General features: G+C 49.5%; 1 protein-coding gene across 2 annotated transcripts; it reads left to right on the top strand.

Moving 5' to 3' along the window:
• Positions 1–5507: 5507 nt before the first annotated feature.
• Fbxo17 (F-box protein 17) lies at positions 5508–25709 on the top strand. Of its 2 annotated transcripts, XM_036197927.1 has the most exons (7): positions 5508–5729; positions 14441–14542; positions 21357–21787; positions 22209–22320; positions 23608–23703; positions 24320–24455; positions 25391–25709. In XM_036197927.1, the coding sequence occupies exons 3-7, from the start codon at positions 21439–21441 to the stop codon at positions 25532–25534; spliced, it is 837 nt and encodes a 278-aa protein (XP_036053820.1). In that variant the 5' UTR covers positions 5508–5729; positions 14441–14542; positions 21357–21438; the 3' UTR covers positions 25535–25709. The 2 variants fall into 2 exon arrangements, with proteins under 2 accessions (XP_036053820.1, XP_036053811.1); XM_036197918.1 differs by lacking the exon at positions 14441–14542.
• Positions 25710–27631: the final 1922 nt, after the last annotated feature.

Genomic DNA, 27631 nt, shown 5'->3' with positions numbered 1-27631 from the left:
AGAGAGTAGGGCAGAGAGGGAAATTATGTAATTACATTTTAATTAAACTTTAAAGAAAGAGAGAGCTAGAGATGGGGGCAGAGGGAAGAGGAGAGAAGAAAGGAAGAGAATGAACCACGAGTGGACAATCGTAGTTAGCATTTATACTTGTATAAGTAATTATGAGTAATTTACACTTTAAGATTTTTTTTTTTTTGAGGCAGAGTCTCACTATGCAACTCTGGCTGGCCCAGAACACACTATGTAGACCAGGCTGGCCTTGAATTCACAGCAATCCACTTGCCTCTCTCTCCTAAGTGCTGGGATTAAAGGTGTGTACTACCAAACCCAGCTATTTTCAGCGTTTTCAATTTGTGTGTGTGTGTTTAGACCATGTGCACATGGGTGCCCTGTGGGCCAGAAGAGGTGTCTCCTGGAGCTGGGTTACAGGCAGTTGTGAGCTACCAGATGTGGGTGCTGGGAACTGAACTCAGGTCCCCTCGAGAACAGCAAATGCTGTTAACTGCTGAGCCATCTCTCCAGCCCCATCTAATTGTTTTTAAAAGTGTGACAACCGGGCGGTGGTGGCACACGCTTTTAGTCCCAGCACTCAGGAAGCAGAGCCAGGAGAGTCTCTGTGAGTTCGAGGCCAGCCTGGTCTACAGAGTGAGATCCAGGACAGGCACCAAAACAGAGAAACCCTGTCTCAAAAAACAAACACACAAACAAAAACTACAAAACAAACAAAAAAAGTGAGACAAATGTGTCCAACATAAATTGTCTCATTGATAAATTGTTGTTTCAGACCTGAAATTTTTCACTGAACTATGGGGCATGAAGGAGTGCTTCCAAGTGAGTCTGGGGTCCTGGGATGCGTGAAGACCTAAGTGTGTTCAGTCTATTACAAGCACTAAGCGCTGGGGCTGATCACGCTTCTATTGAGCTTCTGAAGAAAACTGAATGGTTTAAATTTGTAAAAGCAGAGTATTTAGAGAATTTAATTAACCTCCATTCTAAGTGGGCCATGAAGTTGTTGAAACTGGATTTGGCCGGACATTAATCAAACAAGCCAGCCGGGCAGTGGTGGCACATGCCTTTAATCCCAGGACTCAGGAGGCAGAGGTAGGCGGATCTTTGTGAGTTCGAGGCTAGCCTGGTCTCCAAAGCGAATTCCAGGAAGGCACAAAGCTACACAGAGAAACCCTGTCTCGAAAAACAAAAACAAAAACAAACAAACAAACAAACAAAAATCAAACAAGCCTAGAAAGTGGATGTTACAATTTCCTAGGTTTATAGATAGAATTAATACTTGTAAGTAGAACTCTGATAACTAAGAAAGACAATGTTTCTTTTTCTTTCTTGAAACTCTGGGCCTTCCCACTTCTGAGGGCACCTGCATCCAAATGCACAGACCCACACACATATATACTCATACATTCTTTTAAAAATTGTTTTAGATTTATTTTATGTGTTTTACCTGTATATGTGTATATTCACCATGAGCATGCAGTTACCCATTATGTCCAGAAGAGGGCATCAGATCTCTAGAACTGGAGTCAGAGCTAAGATTTTGGCAGCTGTGTGGATGCTGGGAATGGATCCTCCAGAAGAGCAACCAGTGCCATTAACTACTGAGCCATCTCTCCAGCCCCAGAACACACATACATTTAAAAGAAAAAGGAAAAGAAAAGCAGTAATTCTCTTTTATTTTCCCAATACAAAGTCATGGGTGGCATCCACAGCGTCCCAAAACAACAATAGGGGAATGAATAAAATTAAATAGAAAGCAAACATCAATTGTGTTTCATAGTAACATCTTCCTAATGCATTGTTTGAACAACAAAAAAAAGGCTACTTAAAGAGCTACAAACACCAGCTTGGGTGTCCCGCACACTGGATGGGGCAGTCCTCATCACAGTCAGTACACCCAAGTTACAAGATCCTTCACCAAGCACTTATGGAAATCCTGAAGATAAGTCAGTAATGCAACAAGGCTTGGCTCACCCAGAAGTGTATTGGTTAATATCTCCCTGATCCCTAGGGATGGGCTTGGTAGACACCTGGGACCAGGGTGCCCCAGGGTGATCTCTGAGAACTTCACCATGCTGAGCTCCTAGGACCTGGAAAGTTACTGTGTGCCCACCACTATGGGGAAGTGCTGGGTTTTTTTTAAATTTTTTTTTAAATTTTTTATTTTTATGTGGAGCTGAGGATCGAACCCAGGGCCTTGCACTTGCTAGGCAAGTGCTCTACCACTGAGCTAAATCTCTCAACACTCAGGGCAAGAGGATCACTCCCTGTACAGGAAGTTCAAGGCCAGTCTGTGTTACTGGAGACCCTGTTTCAAAAGAAAAAAGAGGAGGAGGAGGGGCAGAGGAGGAGGAGGAGGGGCAGAGGAGGAGGAGGAAGGGCAGAGGAGGAGGAGGAGGAGGGGAGGAAGAAAAAGGTTATAGAGGAAGAAGAAAGGATAACCACTGGCTAACACAAAGGAAGGTGGAGGTAACTGGGCTTTGTTGACTTTGTTGAGTCATCAAAAGAAGGCCAATTCTGGGCCACCAAGATGGCTCAGTGGGTAAGGGTGCTTGCTGACAAGGCTGAAGACCCAAGTTCAATTCCCAACAACTACACAGTGAAAGGCGAGAACTAACCATTGTCTTCTGATCTCCACACTAGAATCAGGGTGTGTGCTGGCCCCCAAATAAGTGTTTTGTTTTGTTTTTTAAAGAAAAACTAAACAAAACAAAACAAAACCCAAACTTTTTTTAAGTGACAGCAACCCCTGACTGTGTCTATTTATAGGTTTCTCTTACCTTTTTCTTTTAATTCCTTCTAATCTGCTCTAATTCCTGGTTCTGGTCAAAGGAATGGGTAGGGGTTGGCGAGACCCTCAGCAGTTAAGAGCAGCTGCTGTGCTTGCAGAGAACAAGGGTTTGCTCCCAGCGCCTGCCTGCCCACGGCTGCAGCTCCAGATGGTCTGCCTGACTTCCTTTTCTGGCTTCCATAGGAACACACACATGTGAACATACACAGACACATAAATAAAGCAGACCATCCAGGTCTACAGAGTGAGTTCCAGGGCAGCCAGGGCTACACAGAGAAACCCTGTCTCAAAATAATGATAATAATAATTAAAAAATTTAGTTATAAAGCCCTACCAACTGCTTGGGGACAGGTTCCATTTCCCTTGTTTCCTGTTCTTTCTCTTTGAGGGGCAGGGTCTTTTCTGTATCAGGCTGGCCTCGAACTTGATGTGATGCTCCTGCCTCAGATGTGCTGAGATTGGAGATCACAGGTGGGCGCCGCAGGGCCTGTTTCTTCAGTGTTGGGGATGGAAGCCAGGGTTTTGTGTCTGAGGAGCAGGCACTCTTCCAGATGAGCCACGTGCAGCCTTCTGTTTCTTTTCCTTTGCCTACCTCAGCACTGTTCTCTCACAGCCCAGATGTCTCCTCGCTGGCTCCCTCCTCTTTCCCCTGCCACTTCACTTTCCCTTCTTCAGCCTTCTGAATTTCTTGGTATTTCTGCAGATCCGTGTCCACGTATCTGACCACTGTCTCTAGAGCCCACAGTCCTCCGTGGTACAAAATGTCTCACTCATTTGTCACTCATGGTAAGTGCACACACTCTGCTCCACAGAGAAGAGGACTGTGGGCTGGGGAAGGGGCCTGGAGGGGGAAAAGTTCCATCTACAGACACCATCCGCCTCATCCTCTCTAGAGCTTGGAACTCTGGAACATGCAGCACACTCAATTTATGCACTGCTGGGGACTGAACCCTGTGTCTTGTGTGTGCTTGTCAGGCACTCCACCAACCGAGCCATATCCACAGCCCTGACTGGTTTGACAGTGTAAGGCTTCCTATAACCCAGGCTGTCCTGAGACTCACTATGTAAGCCCAGGCAGCCTCAACTTCACAGTCCTCCTGCCTCCACCTCCACAGGGCTGGGATTGAGGCATGCAGCACCACACCAGCCGCCTTAGCCTATTTATAACTCCCATGCTGAGTGTGAAGCACCACCCCTGCACTGCTGGGAACATGTCCTAACTTACACTGAGCTCTGTCCCTCTTCTCCCTTATGTTAGCTAGATTGCAGTCAAATGGATTTTAACCCGCTTGGTCCACCAAAACTACCTTTTGATGATAGCTGTGACTTTTCCTCCCCAAAGGTTCCCAACAATTCCGTTGCCAGGTGTAGAACCACAGGAGGGGGCAGTAAGTGAGCCACAGGCCCAAGCTCCCTTTGGATCCTTAGAAACAACACACAGCCGGGCATGGTGGCACAAGCCTGAAATCACAGCGCTCTGAAGACAGAGGCAGGAGAGTGACATGTTTGAGGCCAGCCTGGGCTACGGAGGTGATTGGTGTTTCAAAATAAAATAAATGAGCGACGGAGGTTCAGTAGGTGAAGGGCTTTGTTGTATAGGAACGAGGACCCGAATTTGGCTCCCCAGCACCCATGTGAAAATACCACAGTCCTGACCGGGTGCGAAGACAGGAGGATCCCTGGAGCTTGCTAGTCAGTCTAACTCAACCACACAGCTCCAAAAAATAAGGTGGAGGCCTAGCAAGGTGGCTCAGTGTGTAAGAGAGCTTGCCACCCAGCCTGGCTGACAAAACTTGGGTTCACCCCAGGAATCCGATGGTTGAAGAAAGAACCAACTTCTGCAAATTGTCCTCTGACGTTCACGGGGGCAGCGACACGTGTTTGCACTCAATCACACACAATGACTACACGTAAAAAATAAATAAGTAAGTAAATTAAACGGCGGAAAATGATTTAGAAAGACACCGGAAAAGGCTGGAGAGATGGCTCAGGGGTTAAGGGCACAGGCTGTTCTTACACAGGACCCCGATGACGGCTCACAGCCATCTGTAACTCCAGGGTTGAAGGCTCCCCCCTTACCGCCTCTGTCTGTGGGCACTGCAAGCATGTGGTGCACATAGATACAGGGAGTCAAACACTCATACACATAAAATAAAAATAAACAATAAGTCTAAAGTAATAATAATACCTGAGAGGTAGTGATATCTCCCTTGGAGTCTATCATTCAAGAGGCAGAGGCAGGTGGATTTCTGTGAGTTCCAGGCCAGCCTGATCTACATAGCAAGTTCCAGGACAGTCTTGTCTACATAATGACATGATGATAAAAATTAATTAATTAATATATGTGTAAATTAGAGAAATCGTGGTCACGTCCGGGCCTGGAGGATGCTGATCTTCACGGCGGGGAGGGGTTCACTAATGCTGAAGAGCAGAGCGGATGGATGCGGCGCAGCCGGCGTGCTGGGCGGTTCTGCTAAGGACTAAGTACGGAGCGGACTTCTGAGAACCGCGCCAACAGGAGACGATCCTGGCTTGGCTTTCATCCTCGGGTTTCAAATCCGGCGGAGGTCAGAGGCACAGCTGAGCCGTTTCCTAGCGACGGGAGGACGTTCCCAGTTAGGAAAGGCCGGCTGGGAAGGCCGGAGTGGGGCGGGGGCGGGGAGCAGGGGAGGTGCCCGGGGTGTGCACCAGGAGGGTGGGAGCCACGTGAGGGACGGGAGGGACGTGGCTCGGCGGCCCTGGCCAGGGCTCCCGGGGACTGGAACCTTGCCCGGTGTGCCCCCTCCTGCCGGGAATCCCGAGCACGGGAGGAGACGGTCCGCCAGGATCCCAGGTCCCGGGGGCCCCCTGGATCGCGGGGAACCATTCGACTGCTCCCAGCGCCAGGCGGGGACTGGATCTCCTCCGCCACCTCGGAGCAGGCCACCAGGTGAGCGCAGGGACAGGTAGGGACTGAGATTGGGGCCAAAGGGTCACGTCCACACTGCAGCTGGGGCAATCCGGAGGATGGAGGAGTCTTCCCCTGGCTCCATGCCGGGGGCGGGGTCTCCTGGAATCCCTACTTCCCAGGGCAGACTCTCCCGCTGTACTGGGCTCGCTTACACTCAGCTGTACGCGTGCAAGTTAACAAAGCTGCAAGTCGCAATGAAAGACTTTACTTTGTGTGTGTGTCTTTAGTTTTTCTTCTCTCTCTCTCTCTCTCTCTCTCTCTCTCTCTCTCTGTGAGACAGGGTTTCTCTGTGTAGCCCTGGATGTCCTGGAACCCACTCTGTTGACCAGGCTGGCCTTGAACTCAAAGAGCTCCGCCTATAGCTCTGCCTCTCTGGTGCTGAGATTGAAGGCCTGCGCCACCACCGCCACTGGACTTTTCATATTTTGAAATGGCATACACCGGGCGGTAGTGGTGTGTGCCTTTAATCTCAGCATTCGGGAGGCAGAGGCAGAGGGATCTCTGTGTGTTTGCAGCCAGCCTGGTCTACAAAGTGAGTTCCAGGACATCCAGGCCTATACAGAGAAACCCTGTCTCCAAAACACAAAAACAAACAAACAAAACAGAAAAAAAAAAAAAAAAAAAAAAAAAGAAGCAGCATACAAAGTAATGGGTTTCATTCCCAAGTTTCGTACACACTCTGTTTTTATGGACAGTGGTCTACTGGCTGAAGGTGGCAGATAAAAGTGCCTGTCACTAATGCTGATGATGACCCTCGAGACTGAAAAGGAGAGAACCCACTCCCACATGTTGTCCTCTGACCTCCACATCTCAACACACATGCACATCAAACACGTATGCAACCATAACACCTATTTTTTTTAATTTAGATTAAAAAAGAAAGAACAGGATCTTCCAACACCCATTCTTGCAGCTCTACCTATGCCATTTAAAATATCTAACAACAACAACAACAAATCCCTCCCAGACCACAACAGTGTTCTCGTTGCAGCCCCTGAGAGCAGTCTCCATGTTCTGGCTGGCAGTCCCTTCTCAGAATTTGTGCTTCCGTCCCAACGCTGTCTCCTGGTTTAGCTACATGATATCTTTCAGCTGTGGCTACTCCTCCCGTTTAAAATCTGTTCTGTGAAGTTACTTTTGCAATGGCTGGGCTTTTGTTTTTTCCCCCCAGTTTATTCAACTCCCTATGTTGAAAACCTAAACTATCACAAATCTGACTTTAAACAATGATTTCGTACTGGTTAGTTTTATGTCACCTTGACACAGGCTAACGTAATTTGGAAAGAGGGTGCCACAACTGAAAAATGCCCCTACCTGTCTGGCCCGTAGTGCATTTTCTTAATTAGCAATTGTTGGGAGAGCACCCGTCCCACTATGGGTGGTGCTGTGCCTAGGCTGGTGATCCTGAGTTCTATAGGAAAGCAGGCTAAACAAGCCAGTAAGCAGTACCCCTCCATGGCCTCTGCATCAGCTCCTGTCTCCAGGTTCCTGTCTTGACTTACCTGGATGAAGGTAAGCTAAAAATAAACCCTTTCCTACCCAAATTGCTTTTGGTCATAGTGTTTCATCCCAGCTTTAGAAAACCTAACTAAGATAAGTTGTCTAAATATCCAGTGAGAAAAAGCAACAAAAAAACCAATTGGAAGGACAGAGAAAGTTTGTATAAAGACAAAGCAGTTCTTCAAGGGAGCACCCACCTCCTAGGGAGCCAATTAAAATTGCAATTAAGCTATTTTTCAAAATATGGTTAATTTGTGTATCTAGGGAGATGGCCGAATCCACCAAGCATTTTCCTGGCAAACCCGGGGACCTGAGTTTCTTGAGATCCCCAGCAGCCACAGAAAAAGCCAGAGCAGGCTGAGCATGCCTGTAATCCCAGCACTGGGAAGCCTGGGAAAGGAGGAGGAGCTCTGGACCTGAACAACTTTCCAGGCTAGCCCGATCCATGAGCTCCAAAACAACAGCAGTGGAGAGCATGAGGAAGGAGCTTCACCAGGACTTCCAGAACACACACACACACACACACACACACACACACACACACACACACACACACGAGTACACGCATAATTCATTTGTAATCAGAGTGCCGTTTTTTAATTTATTCTTCTTTGTATTTCTTGGGTAGCTAATTAGAAATCTTTTTTGTTTGTTTGGGGTTTTGTTTTTTTGAGATATGGTCTCATCTGTTAGCCCATAAAACTTACTATGTCCCCCACCATGGTCTCAATATACCGAAATCCTCCTGCCTCAGTCTCCTGGGTGCTGAGATTACAGGTGTAAGCTGCCACACCAGGCTTACTCTCAGATCTCTTTAAGATTTCTTTTATTAGCTAGGTGAGGTGATGCATGCCTTTAAAACCAGCACTTGGGAGGCAGAGACAGGGTTCCAGGTCAGCCTGGTCTACAAAGTGAGTTTCATGACAGCAAGGCTGCACAAAGAAACCCTATCTCAAGGGGATGGGATATCTTTTATTGTTATGTATGTGGATGTGTGCTGGGGGAGTGCACACCCATGCAGGCGCTCATGAAGAACTAAAAGGGGCACCAGATGTCCAGAAGCTGGAGTTGTAGGCGCTTGTGGGAGGCTGAATGTGGGAGCGAGGAATTGAACTAGAGTCCTCTGCAGAAGCCACAAGAGCTGGACCAGGCTGGCCTTGAACTCACAGAGATCCGCTTGGCTCTGCCTCCCCAGTGCTGGGATTGAAGGCGATCGCCACCTCCCTGCCCACTTGCAGATCTTTAAAACAAATTCTTACATTGTTATTTCTCAGCTCAATGTAACCATTGAGCCCTTGGATGAAACAGGAGACAGCTGTCTTCAGCCCACATTTCTGTCCTTTCCTGTAGTCAAAGTATTACTGCCAGCTTCTCTGTTGCTACTTTACTTTTTTGGGGGAGGGGTGTTTTGAGACAGGGTTTCTCTGCGTATCCCTGGCTGTCCTGGAACTCACTCTGTAGACCAGGCTGGCCTCGAACTCAGAGATCCACCTGCCGCTGCCTCCCTAGTGCTGGGATTAAAGTGTTTGCCACCACTACCCCGCTAAAGCAGTCTTTTCTTATTCATGTACATGGGCTGCCTCCCACTAAGGCAGAGTTTGAGAGGTCAGCATTGGATGTGAAGAAGACGGCTTTTATAGCTCAGGGGTGGGGGTACAAATGGAGGATTTGGCGGCAAAATAGTCAGAGTTACAGGAGCAGAACAAACAAGTTAGTCCTAATGGCCTCTTGAAACAAAGGCATGGTTGCAAGGTGGGCAAAAAAAGGCAGTCATAGGCATAACAAGGTAGTCATAGCAACAGGTAGTCATAGCAACAGGTAGTCATTGGGGGTCATATAACCTGTTGAAACAAAGGTATGGTTTCAAGATGTTTATAAACAAAAGACATGATTGCCATTCCTGGAGCAGGAGGGCAGAACCATTTGTAGTTAAGGTGGGACATAGCCCAATCTTTGAGAAACAGAAGTTTAATCATAAACAGGAATGAACCCAGTTTGTCTTTATTATAAGGTGACTCTTAGGCCTAAGACAGAGGCAGGATAGTTCTTCCTTGCCAAACCAGATGATCTGGGTTCAATCCCTGGACCCCACATAGTAGAAGGGAGCTTGTGTGCACGTAAGCACGTATTTTTAAGTAGGGAAGAATGAAGCAAGATTAGATGTAAAACGATGTGGAACTGGTCCCGTGGCACACACTGGAGTCCTGAGCATGAGGTCTCACGTCCCTAGCAATTGAGTGCCGCAATAGGAGGCATCTGCAGCCATTCATGCCAGAAGCCACACAAGCAAATGAAAACATTGGGGAAGCCACTAAATGACAAATTCCTGAAACACGTCAACCTCAGTCAGAGTTGAAGAAGTCCTCTCTCACTGGTGGTGGCTCACCCCTTTAATCCTAGCACTGGGGAGGCAGAGGCAGGTGGATCTCTGAGTTCGAGGCCTGCCTGGTTTACAGAGAGTTCCATTATAGCCAGGGCTACACAGAGAAAAACAAACAAACAAAAGAAAAAAGAAAAACAGAAGTCCTCTATTTCCTGCAGAAGGAAACCAGATGAAACTGGATTTTAACTGATCAGCTTTCCCCACCCCACCTCCCAATTCTTTTTCTGTGATGGCCTTTTACAAAGCCTGCCAAATACATGCTGCCTTGATTTTAGAATCCTCCATCAAAACACATCAGATCTGAGACCAGGTGTGGTGCATGCCTGTGATCTTAGCACTCTGGAGGTTAGGGCAGGGGGGTCATGAGTTCAAGGTCAGCCTGGGCTACACGGTAAGATCTTGTCTCAAAATGAAAACAGAGCCGGATTTGGTGGCACACGATTTCATTTCCAGTGCTTGGGAAGCAGAGGCAGGTGGATCTGTTTGAGGCCAGCCTGGTCTACACAATGAGTTCAGAAGGGCTCGGACTATTGAGAGACCCTGTCTCAAAATGAAAAGAAAGAGAAGTAAAAGAAAACAACCCATCCATTGGATCTGTGAGCTTCCTGGGATTTTGTGCTCTGCTCTTGCTGTGGTTGTGGGGCTCTGTGTGAGTTCCCAAACCCTTCCCAGAAACCCGGGGTAAAGCAGATGTGCAGTCAGCAGGAGCCCTTCCCAGAAACCCAGAGTAAAGCAGATGTGCAGTCAGCAGGAGCCCTTCCCAGAAACCCGGAGTAAAGCAGATGTGCAGTCAGCAGGAGCCCTTCCCAGAAACCTGGAGTAAAGCAGATGTGTAGTCAGCAGGAGCCCTTAGCGTTTGGTAAAGGACAGTCACTGTGATCTCTGGACATAGTGCCTCAACGGCATGAAGATGTGTGTGTGTGTGTGTGTGTGTGTGTGTGTGTGTGTGTGTTGTGCAGGCAATCACTCTGTAGTCACCCACGCACCAGGACCTGTGTGTGTTTGTGTGTTCTGTGTGTATGAGGAATATGGCTCCTCTTAATGAAGAAATATTTTTTTCTGAATTTATTCATTTTTATTTTATGTGCATTGGTATTTTACTTGCACGTATGTCTGTGTGAGGGTGTCAGATCCCCTAGAACTGGAGTTACAGACAATTGTGAGAGGCTATGTATGTTCTGGGAATTGAACCCGGGGCCTCTGGAAGAGCAGCCAGTGCTCTTAACCGCTGAGCCATTGCTCCAGCCCCAAAGAAATTTTCTTAACTACTATAGCCTCTTCAGTTGTGAAAACTGTTAACTGCTCTTGGGCCCTCTCTGAGATCCTCTCTCTCTCTCTCTCTCTCTCTCTCTCTCTCTCTCTCCCTTGCTGCAGGCTAAACAAGGGCCTCAGGCAGGCATGGGAGGCAAAGACAGCTGCAGCCTCAGCTCCACCCTGTTTTCTAAATGTAGCTTTTCTTTTTTTTTAAAAAAAGATTTATTTATTTATTATGTAGACAGAAGAGGGTGTCAGTTCTCATTACAGCCAGTTGTGAGCCACCATGTGGTTGCTGGGAATTGAACTCAGGACCTCTGGAAGAGCAGTCAGGAAGGAAGAGAGGGAGTGAAGGAGGGAGGGAGGGAGGGAGGGAGGGAGAGGCAGAGACAGAGAGAAAGAAAGGACCAGAGAAACAGAGAGACTGCATGGAGGGAAGAGAAAAGGAAGACACACAGAGGGCCCGCCTGCTTTGTAGGCTGGGTCACCATCCCAGGCTGATGACATAATTAAGGACAGAATCCTTACAACCAAGGATGACCTTGAACTTCTGACCCCCTTAGTTCTGAGGGCTAGGGTTACAGGTGCGCACTGAGATATCTGCTTTATGAAATGCTGGGGATCGATTCCAGAAGCCTTGTGAATGCTAGGCGAGCACTGTGTCAACCCCATAGCCTTACCCCCTCACCTCCCTCTTTCACTCCCTCTCTTCCTTCCTTCCTTTCTTTTTTAGACAGAGTCACACTTGGTCACTTGGTAGCCTAGATCTTTTTTTTGAACTGAGCATTTCTGAGTTCAGCCAGAGACTCGATGGGACTGTAGACCAGCCCTCTGTCAGCCCCGCCCCCACGCGAGTCCCCGCCCACATTCCTCTTGTCCGGCATCAAGGCTGCGGTAGGGAGCCCGCGTTCTGGCACTGGCCGTAATCCCAGTGAGACACTGACAACCGCAGCGAGCCATCTGTCCCGCGCCCTGAGCACATTTGCTTTGTCCACAGCTGTTAGGATCAGCCGGTATTAGGCGCCTCCTGGAGCCAGACAGTCCTTATTTTTAAAGTTTATTTACTTATGAAACCTCTAACTAACTATATAACCAAGGATGACCTTGAATGCACAGTCCTCTTGCCTCTAGACTGTTGGGATTGTAGGTGTGGGCTGCCATGTCCACCTCTATTTTTACTTCTTGAATTAAATGTCTAGATAAGTAATTGTGAATATGAGCTGACAGTGAGACAATGATCTGAATTCATCCTTTTAATTTTTTTTCTTTTTTACATTCGATTGATTGGTTGATTTCGGGAGTGCATTAGTTACTTTTCTGTGGTTTGGATGAACACCATGACTAAGAGCAACTGAAAAGAGAGTGTATTTTAGCTCAGGGTGCCAGAGGCAAAGATGTACCATGATGGCAGGGGGGAGGCAGGGTTGACAAAGGCAGGAAGCTGGTCACATTTCATCCACACACAGGAAACAGAGCACAGGAAGTGGGAAAAGCTGTAAAACCTCGCAGCCCATCCACAGTGAGGCTCTTCCTCCAGCAAGGTAGCTTTTACTAAAGGTCCCTTAGGGCTGGAGAAAGCTGTTTCGAGCACTGGCTGCTCTTCCAGAGGACCTGGGTTCAACTTCCAGCACACACGTGGTGGCTCACAGCCGCCTGTAACTCCAGTCCCAGGGATACAACCCCCTCTTTTGGCCTCCAAGGGCACTGCTTTCACATGGAGCCCAGACATACGTGCAAGAACACCCATACACATAAAATAAAATATATTTTTAAAAAATGTCATTTCCTGGTGCACACACACCTTTAATCCTGGCACTCGGGAAGCAGAGGCAGACGGATCTCTGAGTTTGAAGCCAGCCTGGTCTACAGATTGAGTTCCAGGTCAGCCAGTGCTACAGAGAGAAACACTGTCTCAAACCCCCTACCCTCAAAATGCAAAATAGGGTAGAGAAATGTCTCAGCAGGTAAGGGCTTGAGTTAGACCCCAGAACCCACCTGCCACAGGGGGAAGGACCCCACAGTTGCCATACAACCTCCACACCTGCACCACAGCATGCACACTCACACAACAAACAGATGAACAGTTTTTAATACAGAATGCTTTCCTGTTGGTTTGGCTTGCAGCTGTTAACTGATTAAATTTCCTTAGCTCTCCTTACCTTCATTTTGTGGCCCTTGTAAATAAATTTACAGTCATCTTAATCTTCCTTTTATCACTAATAGCTTTGATCTCTCCTTTTATTTGTTTATTTCCTTCTGATGCTGTTCATGAATCCACAGCTGTGGATCTACATTGAGCCACACCCCAGCCCCTCACTGGGGGATTCTAGGCAGGGGCTCTACCACTGAGCCACACCCCAGCCCCTCACTGGGGGATTCTAGGCAGGGGCTCTACCACTGAGCCACACCCCAGCCCCTCACTGGGGGATTCTAGGCAGGGGCTCTACCACTGAGTCACACCCCAGCCCCTCACTGGGGGATTCTAGGCAGGGGCTCTACCACTGAGCCACACCCCAGCCCCTCACTGGGGGATTCTAGGCAGGGGTTCTACCACTGAGCCACACCCCACCCCCTCACTGGGGGATTCTAGGCAGGTGCTCTACCACTGAGCCACACCCCAGCCCCTCTCTGGGGGATTCTAGGCAGGGGCTCTACCACTGAACCACACCCTCAGCCCCTCACTGGGGGATTCTAGGCAGGGGCTCTTGCACTGAACCACACCCTCAGCCCCTCACTGGGGGATTCTAGGCAGGGGCTCTACCACTGAGCCACACCCCAGCCCCTCACTGGGGATTCTAGGCAGGACTCTTCCACTGAGCCACACCCCAGACCCTCACTGGGGGATTCTAGGCAGGGGCTCTACCACTGAGCCACACCCTCAGCCCCTCACTGGGGGATTCTAGGCAGGGGCTCTACCACTGAGCCACACCCCAGCCCCTCACTGGGGGATTCTAGGCAGGGGCTCTACCATTGAGTCCTCACTGGTAGCACACATACACACAGACACAGACACAGAGTTATTTATTTATTCATTCATTTATTCATTCATTCATTCATTCATTCATTCATTCATTTATTTATTTATTTATTTATTTATTTATGTTTTTCAAGACAGGGTTTCTCTGTAACAGCCCTAGCTGTCCTGGAACTCTCTGTAGACCAAGCTGGTCTCAAAGTCACAGAGATCTGCCTGCCTCTGCCTCCCCAGTGCTGGATAAAAGGCAGGCTCCACCACATCTAGCTCAGAGTTTATCTTTTTAATTAATATTTGTTTAAGTTTAATTAAGTTAATGTTAAGTGTTTAGCTTCATGTGTGTACACATACCACCTGAATAGGCCAGAAAAGGGTATTAGATCCCCTGGAAATGAAGTAATAGATGGTTGTGAATTGCCATCTGTAACCTGCATCTGTAACTGGGTGCTAGGAATTGAACCCAGGTCCTCTGGAAGAGCAACTAGTGCTCTTAGCCACTGAGTCACCTCTCCAGGCCCCTTAAGAATTTTATTGTGCAGCGAAATGCATGACCCTATGACCCACTAATTCCATTCCTAGGTATTTACTCAAGAGAAATGCAACCTGTGTGCACACAGACCTTCATACATGAACACTCACACCAGCTCCATTGCTAACAGCTCCACGTGGGAAACAGCTCAAGTAAGTCTCCATCACGATGAGTGGATAAACAGATTTCGGTTCATTTGGTCAGCACTGACGAATGCATCCAGCAATGTGGATGAGTCAATGGAGGAGCTGTCCTGAAGGAGGAAGTCAGGTTCCGGACTATGTGATAGACATGTCAATCAGAGACTAACCAGGATCCTGGAACCACATAGTCATTGGAAACACGAATGTTGATGACTCAGCTGTTAAGTGTAACAACTGCCAAGCAGTGGTGGCGCACGCCTTATCCCAGAATATGGGAGGCAGAGACAGATAGATCTCTGAGTTCCAGGCCAGCCTGGTCTGCGGAGTTCCAGGACAGTCCAGGACTACATAGAAAAATGCTGGGTTTTTTTTTTTTTTTTTTTTCTCCTCAAGACAGGGGTTTCTCTGTGTAGTTTTGGTGCCGGCCCCACTCTGTAGACCAGGCTGGCCTGGAACTCACAGAGATCCGCCTGGCTCTGCCTCCCGGACTTAAGGTATGTGTTACCACTGCCCAGCTTTTTTTTGTTTTTTTGTTTTTTAATGGCTCAGTGGGTAAAGGTGCTTGCCACCAAGCCTGATGACCTGAGTTCAATCCCTAGAGCCCATGAGAGAAAAGGAGAGAACCAGCTCCTGCAAGCTGTCCTCTGCTTATGTGTGAGCACACACAATTAAAACTTCATTTTGGGAACTGGAAAGATGGCTCGGTAGTCAATAGCCCTTACTGCTCTTGTCTAGGACCTGGGTTCAATTCCTAGCACCCACATGGTGCTTCATAATCATCCTTAACTCCAGTTCTAGGGGATCCAGTGCCCTCTCCGACTTCCTCAGGCACCAGGCATGAATGTGGTACACTTAATATATTCATTCAGGCAAAACATTTATAAACATAAAATAATTTTAAAACATTTTTTTCCCCCAGACAGGGTTTCTCTGTGTAGCTTTGCGCCTTTCCTGGATCTTGCTCTGTAGACCAGGCTGGCCTTGAACTCGAAGAGATCTGCCTGCCTCTGCTTCCCAAGTGCTGGGATTAAAGGCATGCGCCACCACTGCCCGGCCTTAAAAAAATTTATAATTTTTAATATTTAGTTTATTTGTGTGTGCCTGAGTGTATGTCTGTAGTCTCAGCCACGTGGGAGATGGAGTCAGGAGGATAATTCCAGTAGTTCAAGGCAGCCTGAGCAACATACGGAGATCATTACTCAAACGTGGGGGAAGAACGGAAAAAAGAGGGCGGGAACGGGAGAAGGAGAGAGAAGTGAGTGTGCACAGAATTGAGTGTGGTGTCACACGACTGTAATCCCATCACTTCAGAGATGAACTCAGAAGGGTAAGAAGTTCAAGGCCAGCTTTGACTGTGTGAACCCTGTTTCAAAAACACAAAAGGCGTGGGGGAGGGGCACTTGCCACCAAGCCTGACAACCTGAATTCATCCTCAGAAACCACTCAGTAGAAGGACTGTTCTGGCAGTCAGAACAAACAGCTCTCTGACTGCCACATGTGTGCCGTGGCACAAGTTCATCCACACACACAAAACATGCACTAAATAAACAAACGTTAAAAATAAAATCTTAAATGAAATCAGAATAAAAAGACAGCAGCCTCAGGCTGGGATGGAATTGCCAGAAGTTCTCGGCCTGTATGATGCCAGACAAAACTCCATACAGAAAGTGTCTGGGGTGAGGTGGTGTGTTGGCCACACGTGGCAGGAGCCAGGTGCTGGGGAATCCTGATGCCAGAGACGTGGCCCCTGCCACCTAGAAGCCTGAAAGCTGGGAGTCCACCCTGCCGTCTGCCACGCTCCTCCAGCGCCCCCTACTGGAAACCCGTGGCAGCCGGCAGAGGAGAAAGTATTAAAGGGCCCAACTTCACTTCAATAAATAGGTGATTGACAGGAACTACAGTAGTTTACTGTTGTAATCGCGGCAAGGCTGAGCGGGAGGACCACCACATATTCTAGGCCAGCTTGCACAAGAGTAAGCCCCTATATAACAACATCAAAAATAAAAACTACCACCAAGTACTAGAAAACTGGAGGGCTGGTGAAGACTCTGGGTAAGGGTTCTTGGTAACACATATGACGGCCTGAGTGTAGTCCCCGAGATCCACATGACGGGAGAAGAGAACTGACCACAAAGTTGTCTTCTGGCCTCCACATCAGTGGAACACACACACACACACACACACGTAATTTATTTTATTTGTTATTTATTTATTGGTTTGTTTGTTTTTTGAGACAAGGTTTCTCTGTGTAGCTTTGCGCCTTTCCTGGAACTCACTCTGTAGACCAGGCTGGCCTTGAACTCACAAAGATCCACCTGGCTCTGCCTCCCCAGTGCTGGGATTAAAGGCGTGCGCCACCACTGCCCGGCAAAAAATCTACTTATTTGTATTTTATGTACATTGGTGTTTTGCCTGCATATGTCTGTGTGAGGGTGTTGGATCCCCTGGAACAGGAGTTATAGACAGCTGTGAGCTGCCATATGGGTGTTGGGAATTGAACCCAGGTCCTCTGGAAGAGCAGTCAGTGCTCTTAACTGCTGAGCCATCTCTCCAGCCCTGTAATTTATTTTAAACAAAGAAAGAAAAAGAAAAGATAACTTTTAAAAAGACAAATGTGGTGGTGCACACCTTTGATCCCAGCACTCCCAAGGCAGAGACAGGTGGATCTCTGTGAGTTCGAGCGAAGCCTGGTCTACAAAGCCAGGACAGGTCAGCCATAGCTACATAGTGAGACACATACCCAGCAGAGGAGAGAGTGCCCTTAGAGTGGGCTGGAACAGCTGGCCTGTCTAGGCCACGCCTCCCTCTGCTCTCTCCAACCCCCTGCCCTCAAAGCAGCTGACGGGGCAGGGATGTGGTGGAGCAGGCTCCCACTGGTTCAAGGCTATAAAGTGTGTAAAGCCCTCCCAACCTCACAGCTTGGGGACCTCACCTGGGCAGTGGAGAGGTGTGCGATTCACAGACAGCAACCAAGGCTATCAACTCTAGTCTGCTCGCTCCACCAGCCAGTTGTTAACCACTTAGCAATACTCCAGGACTCCAGAGAAGGAGCTGGACTTCAGTAGAGACATTTTAGAATGCCACCTGGAAAATCCCTTGGCAATGTCATGCCTTATGACTAGCAGAATTATGGAGCCACGTGTTAGATGGGAAGTACCATCATAGTCCTTTTTGGAATGACCTCAACCCTTCATTTTTATTTTTATCTACTTGTAATTTTTCTTAACATTTATTTATCTTATTGTATCGGTGGTTTGCCTGCATGTATGCTTGTGTGCCACGTGCGTGCCTGGCGCCCTCAGAAGCTAGGAGAGGGCATCAGATCCTGAGACTGGAGTTACATCAGTTGGGAGCCACCACGTAGGTGCTAGGGAATTCCACCAGACCTCTGCAAGAGCAGCAAGCTCTTGACCACTGGTCCATCGGTCCAGCCCCATTTGTCTGTTTTTCTTTCCTCTTCCTCCTCCTTCTCTTCTCCAGACCAGGTTTCTCTGTGTAGCCCTGGCTGGCCTGGAAATTACCATGTAGACCAGGCTGGCTCAAACTCAGAGAGCTCTGTCTTCCTCTTCCTCAATAGCACTGGGATTAAAGGTGTATGCCACCACAATTGGCAAGAAAAATGAAAATTTTTTTTGTTTTTGTTTTTGTTTTTCGAGACAGGGTTTCTCTGTAGCTTTGGAGCCTGTCCTGGACTAGCTCTGTAGACCAGGGTGGTCTCGAACTCACAGAGATCCACCTGCCTCTGCCTCCCGAGTGCTGGGATTACAGGTGTGTGCTACCACCGCCCGGTGAAAAATGAATTTTTTAAAAGAGAAAAGTTTAAGGAAAAGGGAAGAAGGATTAGGTTTGGTAATGAGGCCCTAAAATTATAAGATATCTGGAGACTTTTGAGCAAAGACCTGAAGGACATACAAATGTAAGCATTGTCAGGCGGTGGTGGTGGCGGCGGCGCACACCTTTAATCCCAGCACTCTGGAGGCAGAGCCAGGCAGATCTCTGTGAGTTTGAGGCCAGCCTGGTCTACAGAGTGAGATCCTGGAAAGGCACCAAAACTACACGGAGAAACCCTGTCTGGAAAAACAAACAACAAAAACAAACGTAAGGATCATGCTTCTAGTAGAGGGGACAGCCAGACCAAAGGCCCTGAGGTGTGGAGGCCTGTGTAGCTGAGGCAGAGGGAGCGTGGGAGATGAGAAAAGAAAGACATGGCAGATAGCGTGGGACCTTGTGACCCCCAGGGAGGATTCCTCCCTTAGCTTGAAAACTTGAAGTTGTGGAGTGTTCGGAGCTGCCCAGGGCAACATCTGACCCAGATGCTTCTCCTACCTGACTGTGTGTGAGGAAGGAAGGATGCTGAGAGTCCCTGAGAACTAAGGGTCATCTCTGACAGGCTATCAGAGAAGCCAAGGGGGTAACCAAGAACCTAGGTAGAAGACTAGATTGAGGAGACAGTTGATGAGGTAGGTGACACCGGTGAATTGTCACTGACAGGGCCAGCAGAGTAGCAACCAGTAGCTTTGCATCATGCCCTTTAGGGTGCTTAGAAAACGGTCACCCTGGGCATGGTGACACACACCTGTAAGCCAGCACGTGGGAGGTGAAGGCTGCTCAATTAGGAGTTCAAGGTCAGTCTTACCTACATAGCAAGTTTGAGACTAGCCTGGACTACATGAAACCCTGTGTCAAAAAAAGCAAAAAGAGCCAGGCAGTGGTGGCGCATGCCTGTAGTCCCAGCACTCGGGAGGCAGAGGCAGGTGGATCTCTGTGAGTTCGAGGCCAGCTTGGTCTACAGAGCGAGATACAGGACAGGCACCAAAACTATGCAGGAAACCCTGTCTCAAAAAACAAAACAAAACAAAAAAGCAAAAGAAAGGAAGGGAAAGGAAAGATTCAAGAGATATCGCAGGCGGAAAGCACAGAAGTAGTGCATATGGACCTTTTGTTCTTAGCCCTTGGAGTTTTGAGATTTTCACTACATAGTTCAGGCTGATCTAGGACTTAGAATGTCCTGCTTCCAACCCCTGAATTCTGGGATTACAGGCATGCACCACTGTGCACAGCTAAGTGTGGCTCCGGGGTAACTTTTACTATAAAGAGGAGCCGGGTGTGGCCTGGATCAATTGTAGAGCTACCACCTAGAATTCAGCAGTGGGGATCCCAAGTGCAGCTCCATGATAGAGTGACTGACCCGCGTGCACAGAGCCCAGAATTACAACCTCGCATTGGAAGTTGGGGATGGGAACAGAGAGAGGGGAGTCTGCAAGCAGCTCAGTGAAAGGAAGGCTGTATTCAAGAAAAGGCCTGTGGAGCAGAGCCTCTAGTTCAAGAAACAGGGAGCTCCAAGTACACTTCCAGGCTGGAGTAGTGAAACCGTTAGAAAACAGGGTAAGTGGACTCAAAGTTTTCCCTTTTGATCTGTTGTTAGCCATTGCCATGGCCAACCAGTGAGAGTCAGTTAGAAATAACCAGGTGCTCTGGAAAGTTGTCTCAAGGCCAGCCATCAGGAGTGGAGTGGGATGTCAATGGGGCGGGGAAGTCAGGAATCAGAAAAATAGCCAGGTGTGGTGGCACACACCTTGAATCCCAGCAAATGCAAGTGGATCTCTGGTCTACATGAGGAATTCCAGTTCAAGTGAGATCCTATCACAAAACAACCAAAACCAAACAAAAAACCCACAAAACAAACAAAAAGAATTTAGGGAAACAAGTCACTCTTGTTCTAGGGACCATATAACTTCAGTTTGGGGAATTGTCACTGTTTACTGAAGATGGAGGAGTTTTACAAAGCAGTATGGCCATGGCTAACACGGGGGTGGAGAGGAATCCTAGTTTAAAGGACGATAGTATGGGCTCCACCGGGAAGAGAAAGGGAAGGAGGAAGGGAGAGAGAGGGAGCTGATGAGTGAACGTGAATCTGACTCCCGGGCAGCTGGAAGAGTGACAGGCGTCAGCCTCACAGAGAAGTCAGGCTGCCAAGGAGGACTGTATGTTTCCTGTGGGGGCGGCACAGGCGACTCGGGGTTGGAGTTCAGAAAACACTAGGCACGGAAAGCCAAAGGGTCAAGAGGGCATGTTAGACCCTTAAGATCGGCCATGGAATTGAAGCTCTAAAGAGCGAAGGGTGAGGGCAGAGGAAAGGCCGTAGGGACACAGAGACCACAGTGGGCTGGAAGGCTCGTGGAACTCCGAGACACTGAGACAGTGAAGGAGAAAAAGGGAGCAGTGGACCTGCTGCCCCTGAGATCTGCAGGTGGGGACTTCGGGAGGGGAGAGGCTGAATGGCCTGGACTCAGCTCAAAGGAGCAAGGACAGACACTACTGGTTTAGAAGGAGCATAAGAGAACCGGATTCTAGAAAAGATGTTTTTTTGTTTTGCTTTGTTTTGTTTTCCGAGACAGGGTTTCTCTGTGTAGCTTTGAGCCTTTCCTGCTGTAGACTAGGCTGGCCTTGAACTCACTCACAGAGATCCACCTGCCTCTGCCTCCCAAGTGCTGGGATTACCGGTGGGCGCCACCACTACCCGGCTAGAAAAGATGTTCAGAAGAAAGTGACTTTGCTGGAAATACACAGTGATTCCACGGCCCAAGTGGACTGCACAAGGTGGGGGTCTGGGCAGAAATGGCTTTCCCCTCATGGAGCTTTGTTGTTTTTAAAAGGTTTCACTATGTGAGACAGGCTGGCCTCGAATTCATGGCAATCCTCCTGCCTCTGCCTCCAAAGTGCTGTGATTACAGACATGTTCCACCACACCCGGCTGGGACTGGGTTAGATTTGGAGGTGTCTTTGGCCCCAGGCGAACGGATTTGCTCTATCTTGTCTGCAGCCAGACCTCCTGAACCCATTTCCTGACCCAGGGAGGCCAAGCCGCCAACCCCTCTGCACTCAGAGGACGCCGGTGGCGGGACATGGGTGCCCGACCCTCGCGACGGCAGATGCCCGAAGCTCCGCGCGTGACTCTGGCCGCGCTGCCTCCGGAGCTGCTGGTCCAGGTGCTGAGCCACGTGCCTCCCCGCGCGTTAGTGACGCGCTGCCGGCCCGTGTGCCGAGCCTGGCGCGACGTGGTGGATGGCTCGAGCGTGTGGCTGCTGCAGCTGGCCCGCGACCGCAGTGCGGAGGGCAGAGCCCTCTACGCCTTGGCCCAGCGCTGCCCCGCCGACGATGACCATCAAGACGAGCTCCCGCTCTGCGCTCTGGCCCGTTTCTGCCTGCGGGCACCGCTTGGTCGCAACCTCATCTTCAACTCCTGCGGAGAGCGTGGGTCCCGGGGGCGGGGCCTAACACCTGGGGCGGGGCTTTCTGGCTATGGGCGGGGCCTAGAGGGAGGGGCCGAGGCGGGCTAAGACAAAGCAGATTGGGCGCGGGTGGAAGGAGGAGTTTGCATAAAACACTAAGCGTATCAGAGTGCGCCAGCCTGAGCGGGTGGGCGGAGCAAGGCAGAAGCCTGGAGGCGAGCCTAGAAAGACTAGGAGCTCTGAGACTCAGTAGGTCAGAAAGCTGAAAGCAGAAGCTGGTTGGGTGGCTGGGTCGGTGGGGCAAGGGTACAGGAACTTGGAAGATGGGTTTAGTAAAACGCCCCAGATTTGAAATGTGCTGAGGGGGGCTTATGGGCAGGGCAAACTGCAAGGCCCCGAGGGGCAAGCGAATGCTTTATATTCTGCCACGTTGTTTTCTACAGAGGGCTTCAGAGGCTGGGAAGTGGAGCACGGAGGGAACGGCTGGGCCGTGGAAAAGAATCTGACAGTGGTGTCAGGAGCTCCTTCCCAGACCTGCTTTGTGACTTCTTTTGAGTGAGTGGCCCCTGATGCCTAGAGTGAGGGTCCAAAGAGTGGGAGGGACCTACTTAGGCTGCTTATCCTAATGTCGCTCTCCCCTCCCCCCCTTCCTGTGTGTATGTGGAGAGGTGAGCTGTGCTCATGAGTGCAGGTGCCGAAAGAGACCAGAAGAGGGCGTCTGGTGATGGCACTCTGGTGTTTTATATGGCTGTTGGGGATGGAATTCAGGTCTTCACGCGAGGCAAGCATTTTACAGACTGAGCTGTCTCCCTAACCCTGGTTTGGCGATAGGGTCTTAGGTAGGTCAGAGTGGCCTCTAACTTGATTTGTAGCAGAGGATAAACTTGAACCTCTGACCTCCAGCATGCTGGGATTCCAAGCGTGTGCTACCACATCACATCTGACCTGTCCTTGTTTTGGTTGTGGTGGTGGTCTTTGTGATACTAGGAATGAAATCCAGGTCTCCAGGAATGATGGGCAAAGCACTCTTTTCCTGCTGTTTATAGTCTGTTAAGTCCGTCAACATGGGCTTTTTTTCCTTTCCGCAGCTTATGACAAACTAAAGCACAGAGGAAAGCTAATATCTAATAAATTGGTGGGCTGGGAATAGTGACCTTTAATCCCAGCACTGCCAAGGCAGAGGCAGGCAGATCTCTGTGAATTTGAGGCCAGCCTGGTCTACATAACAAGTGCCAGGATAGTCAGATCCACATAGTGAGATCCTGTCTCAAAGTAAAGAAATATATACTAAATAGATAAATAGTAAAGTTAGAATTTGAATCCAGCTAATCTGGCTCCAGAATTTCTGATTTTTTTTTCCTCCTGAGATAGGGTCTCATATAGACCAGGCAGACTCTGTGTAGGTAAGGCTGGCCTTGAATTCCTGATCCTCCTGCTCCACTTCCCACGTAACTGGCAGTACAGGCCCACACACCATGCCCATGTCTCCTCATTTCTGAAGTTCTCACACATAACTAAGTTTGTCCTGACACAGCTTGTTCCACTAACAAGCTTCTGTGTTGGGCCCCAGAATCTTGGGAGGCCCCAGAACGCCCTGCTCAGTTGTCTAGTGTGTAGCCCTATTTATATACATATCCTGGTCCCCGCCAACATCAGGGTTAAGGAGACTAGCATGAAGATCAGTCTCCTGGGGGTGGAGCAACGTGGAAACGGGGTTGGGGATAGTGTGACGGGAGATGCATCGTCCACCATAAACCTTCCTGTCCTGAAGAGCAGGTGATCAGGAGACTTGGTGGAGGAAGTGGTTTCTAGACTGTCTCAGCCCCGGTATCTCCCTCCCAGATGGTGCTTCAAGAGGCAGCTGGTGGACCTCGTGATGGAGGGAGTGTGGCGGGAGCTACTGGACAGTGCCCAGATTGAGATCTGCGTGGCTGACTGGTGAGCGGAGACGGGCGGGGCGAGTGGGCTGGAGGGATAGCTCGGCTCGCTCCCATCAGCCCTCTGGGTTGGGCTCCCTTTCCTGGGAGATACAGCTGAAGAGCTAGGAGCAGAGCCCTGTTGCATCCCAGGCCGGTTCCTACACTCCTTGGCACCCTCTTCCCTAGCAGGCAAGCATGGCTTGCGCACATGAGCACACGAGCCCTCGGCCTGGCTGTCATTTCCCCCAGTGCCGGCCCTAAAATCTTGTGGGTAGTCAAGGCTTCTGACGAGCTGGCCTAAGAACCCTAGCTGGAGGCATTTGGTCTCTTCTCTTGGCCTCTGGTGTCTTCTTCAGGTCAACTCTTCCTGCCTGGGCGTGGCTCCTCCATAGGGCACCCAGTCAAAGTAGCAACACTGTCTTCCAGGCCCTCTTCTCAGGCTTGGCTCCGCCCCCACGATTTAGCTCTGGCCCACCACTGGGCCCACCTTCTCTTAAGTGCCCAAACGCACTAAATGCTGTGCAAGTGGATAGGACCTCGGTTCAGCTGCAGGGAGGCTCAGCCCTCAGCCTCCCTCCTCGCAAGCCAGAGAGCTGGCTGGGTGGCAGGGCCTGAAAACGCACTACACCTGGCAGGTGGGGCGCCCGTGAGAACTGCGGCTGTGTCTACAGGCTGCGGGTCCGCCTACTGGATGAATATGAAAATGAAGTGGTCAAGTTCTCGGCCTCACCCAACCCAGTACTTCAGTGGACTGAGAGCAGCTGCCGGCAAGTAAGTCCTGACTGCCCACCAGCTCCAAGGCCTGCGCCCAACAATCACCTTGTTGGGTTTCCCGGTTCATTGATGGGGTCTGTGGTAACAACTGCCAATTATCAATCCCTTAACTACAGTACATCTCAGCTCTGCTCTAAGAGGCTTACTGATAAATCATTTTATTAGAGCATTTATTGAGCACCTACTGTGTTTAAGGTGCTGTAATGCATGAACTAAAGTCGTTGCCCTTTTACTATCCTATGGTTGAGAAATTGAGCCACACAGAGAGGGTGACAGGCCTTAAGTCCCAAAAGTATGCAGGAGCCAGGCCTGGTAGTGCACACTTCAAATTACAGCACTTGAGAGGCTGAGGCAGGAGGATCAGGAGTTCAAGCACTTCTTCAGGTTTAATGAGTTCAAGGCCAACCTGGGCTACCTGAAATAAGTGGCGGTGCAGGCCTTTGGTTCCAGCACTTGAGAAGCAGAGGCAGGTGGATCTCTGAGTCTAAGACTAGCCAGGGCTATATAGAACCTCTCTCAATCAGTAACAAATGGGTGAAGACAACATTGGGGGAGGGTGCCAAAGTCTGTGGTTCATTATGTCCCACAAAGCCCCACATGGCCTCACACCTACCTGGCCCACCTCCTGCTTCTGCTCTCAGTCTGTGGCAGGCTCTCTTAGCTCACGGTCTCTGCACTGACGGTTGATCATCGGCAACACTTTCTCAGAACCTCACATGGCTCCCAGTCCTCCTCATCTCCCCTCCAGTATCAACCTCCATGAAGCCTCTTCCTGGTCTTTTCAGCTCCTCCTACTTGTTCATACTCGCCTCCCTCCTGGAGCACGCCCACTGGTCTCCCCGACAATGGTCCCATCTGGGTGCCCAGGAGTCTGCTGAGAGGGAGGAAGAGGGACCACCAGCCTCAGCATGTCACCCTCTCCTTTCCCACAGGTCTCCCATGTCTTCACTGACTTTGGCAAAGGCATCCGATATGTGTCTTTTGAGCAGTATGGGAGAGACACGCGTTCCTGGGTGGGACACTATGGTGCCCTTGTGACCCACTCCAGTGTACGGCTCAGGATCCGTCTGTCCTAGCTGACCAGCCCTGCAGGACTCCCAGGACATACTGCCTTCTCGCGGATGGTGTTAGTCAAAGGTGGCTTTGCAGCCCCCAGCTGAACAAACAAAAGGGGGGTCCTGTGTGGCTCCCCTACACATTGCTGTTTCAGTATCATGGCCCTCCTGCTGTGACAACCCAGGGACCTAAACAGCTTGTCTATAGCTTCCTTCTCTCCTCAAGCAGGGACCACCTTAAAGTGACAGGTGTCTCTAGGTTACTAAGCCTGAGAACGGCTTCATGTGTGGATGTGAATGGGTAAACTGTGTCAAAACAAAAACAGGCCAAGCCAGACCTGATAGCACACACTTCTGATCCCAGCACTCTCAGTAGAGGTAGGAGGGTCATGAGTTCAAAGTCATCCTCAGCTATATACTGAGTTCCAGGCCAGCCTGAGCTATGTGAGACCACGTCAAAAACCCCAAAACCCCAAAACATCCAATAGACCAAGCTCAGAATATAACAAAAGGAGAAAGCTACTTATAAGGAGACAGTGACTTTTTAAAACAATTTATTTTAATTGTGAGTCAGTGTGTGGGTATGTACATGTGAGTGTGGGAATTTCCAGAGGGAGCTGCAGTTACAGACGATAGTGTGCCACACAACATAGGTGCTGGGAACTGAACCTAAGCTCCCTGAAAGAGGCACTCACAGTGATTTCTTCAGTTTGTGTAGACCAGTGGTTTTCAACCTTCCTAACACTGTGACCCTTTAATACAGTTCCTCAGGTTGTGGTGACCCCAACCATAAAATTATTTCGTTGCTACTTCATAACTAATTTTGCTACTGTAATATAAATATCTATTTTCCAATGGACTCAGGCAACCCCTGCGAAAGGGCCATTTGACCTCAAAGGGGTCACAAACCACAGGTTGAGAACCGCATGTGAGGAGGTCAGAGTACACCTTGCAGGAACAGGTTCTTTCCTTTTACCAGGTGGATCCAGGGGTCAAGTTCAGGTCATCGGCTTGTTGGCAGCCACCTCCACTCACTGAGTGTCTCTCCAGCCCTGGGCATTCTTACCTGCACATTGGGGGGATGGGCTGATTGCTGGCAGGGAACAGAGGTCAGCAGCCATGATGTTTTGAGGAGTCGCAGATCCACCTGGGGACAATGTCTGTCTCTACTGCCCCGCAGCAGCACCTCATCTTTCTAGGCTGGCAGCATTTCTCATCAGTTCCTCAGAGACACCCCCACACCCCCACGCCAGGTAACACCCTCCTCTCCCCTCCTGCTGAGTCGCCTGGCACCACACAGGCTCTGGGGAAGCTCCCCTAACACCTGCTCTAAATTCCCCCCACACTGCCCAATAAAACTGGTGTTAAGGGGCTGGAGAGATGGCTCAGTGGTTAAGAGCACTGGCTGCTCTTCCAGAGGTCCTGAGTTCAATTCCCAGCAACCACATGGCAGCTCACAACTGTGTAACTCCAGGGATCCAATGCCCTCATACAGACATACATGTAGGCAAAACACCAATGTACATAAAATATAAATATTGTTTAAATAATATTATTTAAACAGTACTATTAAAGAGGTGTCAAAGGGGCTGGCAGATGGCTCAGAGGTTAGGAGCACAAACAGGAGAACCGAGTTTGGTTTCCAGTACTTCACCAGGCAGCTTACTGCAACTCCAGCTCCTGGGGGATTCAACACATCTGGACTCCAAGGGCAGCTGCACTCTCTCTCTCTCTCACACACACACCCCTAAATTCTTAACCCTAAAGACAAACAAAAACTGGTGCTGGGGTAGAGGTCACAGTGGAACACTTACCCAGCATGCAAAGGCTCATGTGTCCGTCCCCAGCACCACATAAACTGGGCATGATGATTGGCGCCTGTAACCCCAGCACGCAGGAGGTGGAGGAGGAAGGGACCGTTCAAGGGCATCTTCAGCCGCACAGGGAGTCCCAAGCTGGCCAGGATATGAGAGACTCAGCCTCAGTCGAGAAAATGAGACTGCAGAAGGTGTCTGTCTGCCTCCAGCCCCGATCCAGAAGTACATGGGGCCACATGCACATAATCGGAGACCATCAAGAGGCTGTGTTCATGCTAATGTGTTGGAGGCAAGTCTGCAG

This window comes from Onychomys torridus, chromosome 1, assembly GCF_903995425.1.
Source record: "Onychomys torridus chromosome 1, mOncTor1.1, whole genome shotgun sequence".
NCBI lineage: Eukaryota > Metazoa > Chordata > Mammalia > Rodentia > Cricetidae > Onychomys > Onychomys torridus.
The sequence above is the reverse complement of the archived record's forward strand: the minus strand, read 5'-3'. Positions and strand labels throughout refer to the sequence as shown.

What these genes read in the sequence shown, in the direction of transcription:
- Fbxo17 (XM_036197918.1), top strand. Translation starts at nt 21,439, where the DNA reads ATGGGTGCCCGACCCTCGCGACGGCAGATGCCCGAAGCTCCGCGCGTG. An exon ending in GAGATCTGCGTGGCTGACTG is followed by an intron (nt 23,704 to 24,319) that starts GTGAGCGGAGAC and finishes TACACCTGGCAG; the next exon opens with GTGGGGCGCCCGTGAGAACT. An exon ending in CTGAGAGCAGCTGCCGGCAA is followed by an intron (nt 24,456 to 25,390) that starts GTAAGTCCTGAC and finishes CCTTTCCCACAG; the next exon opens with GTCTCCCATGTCTTCACTGA.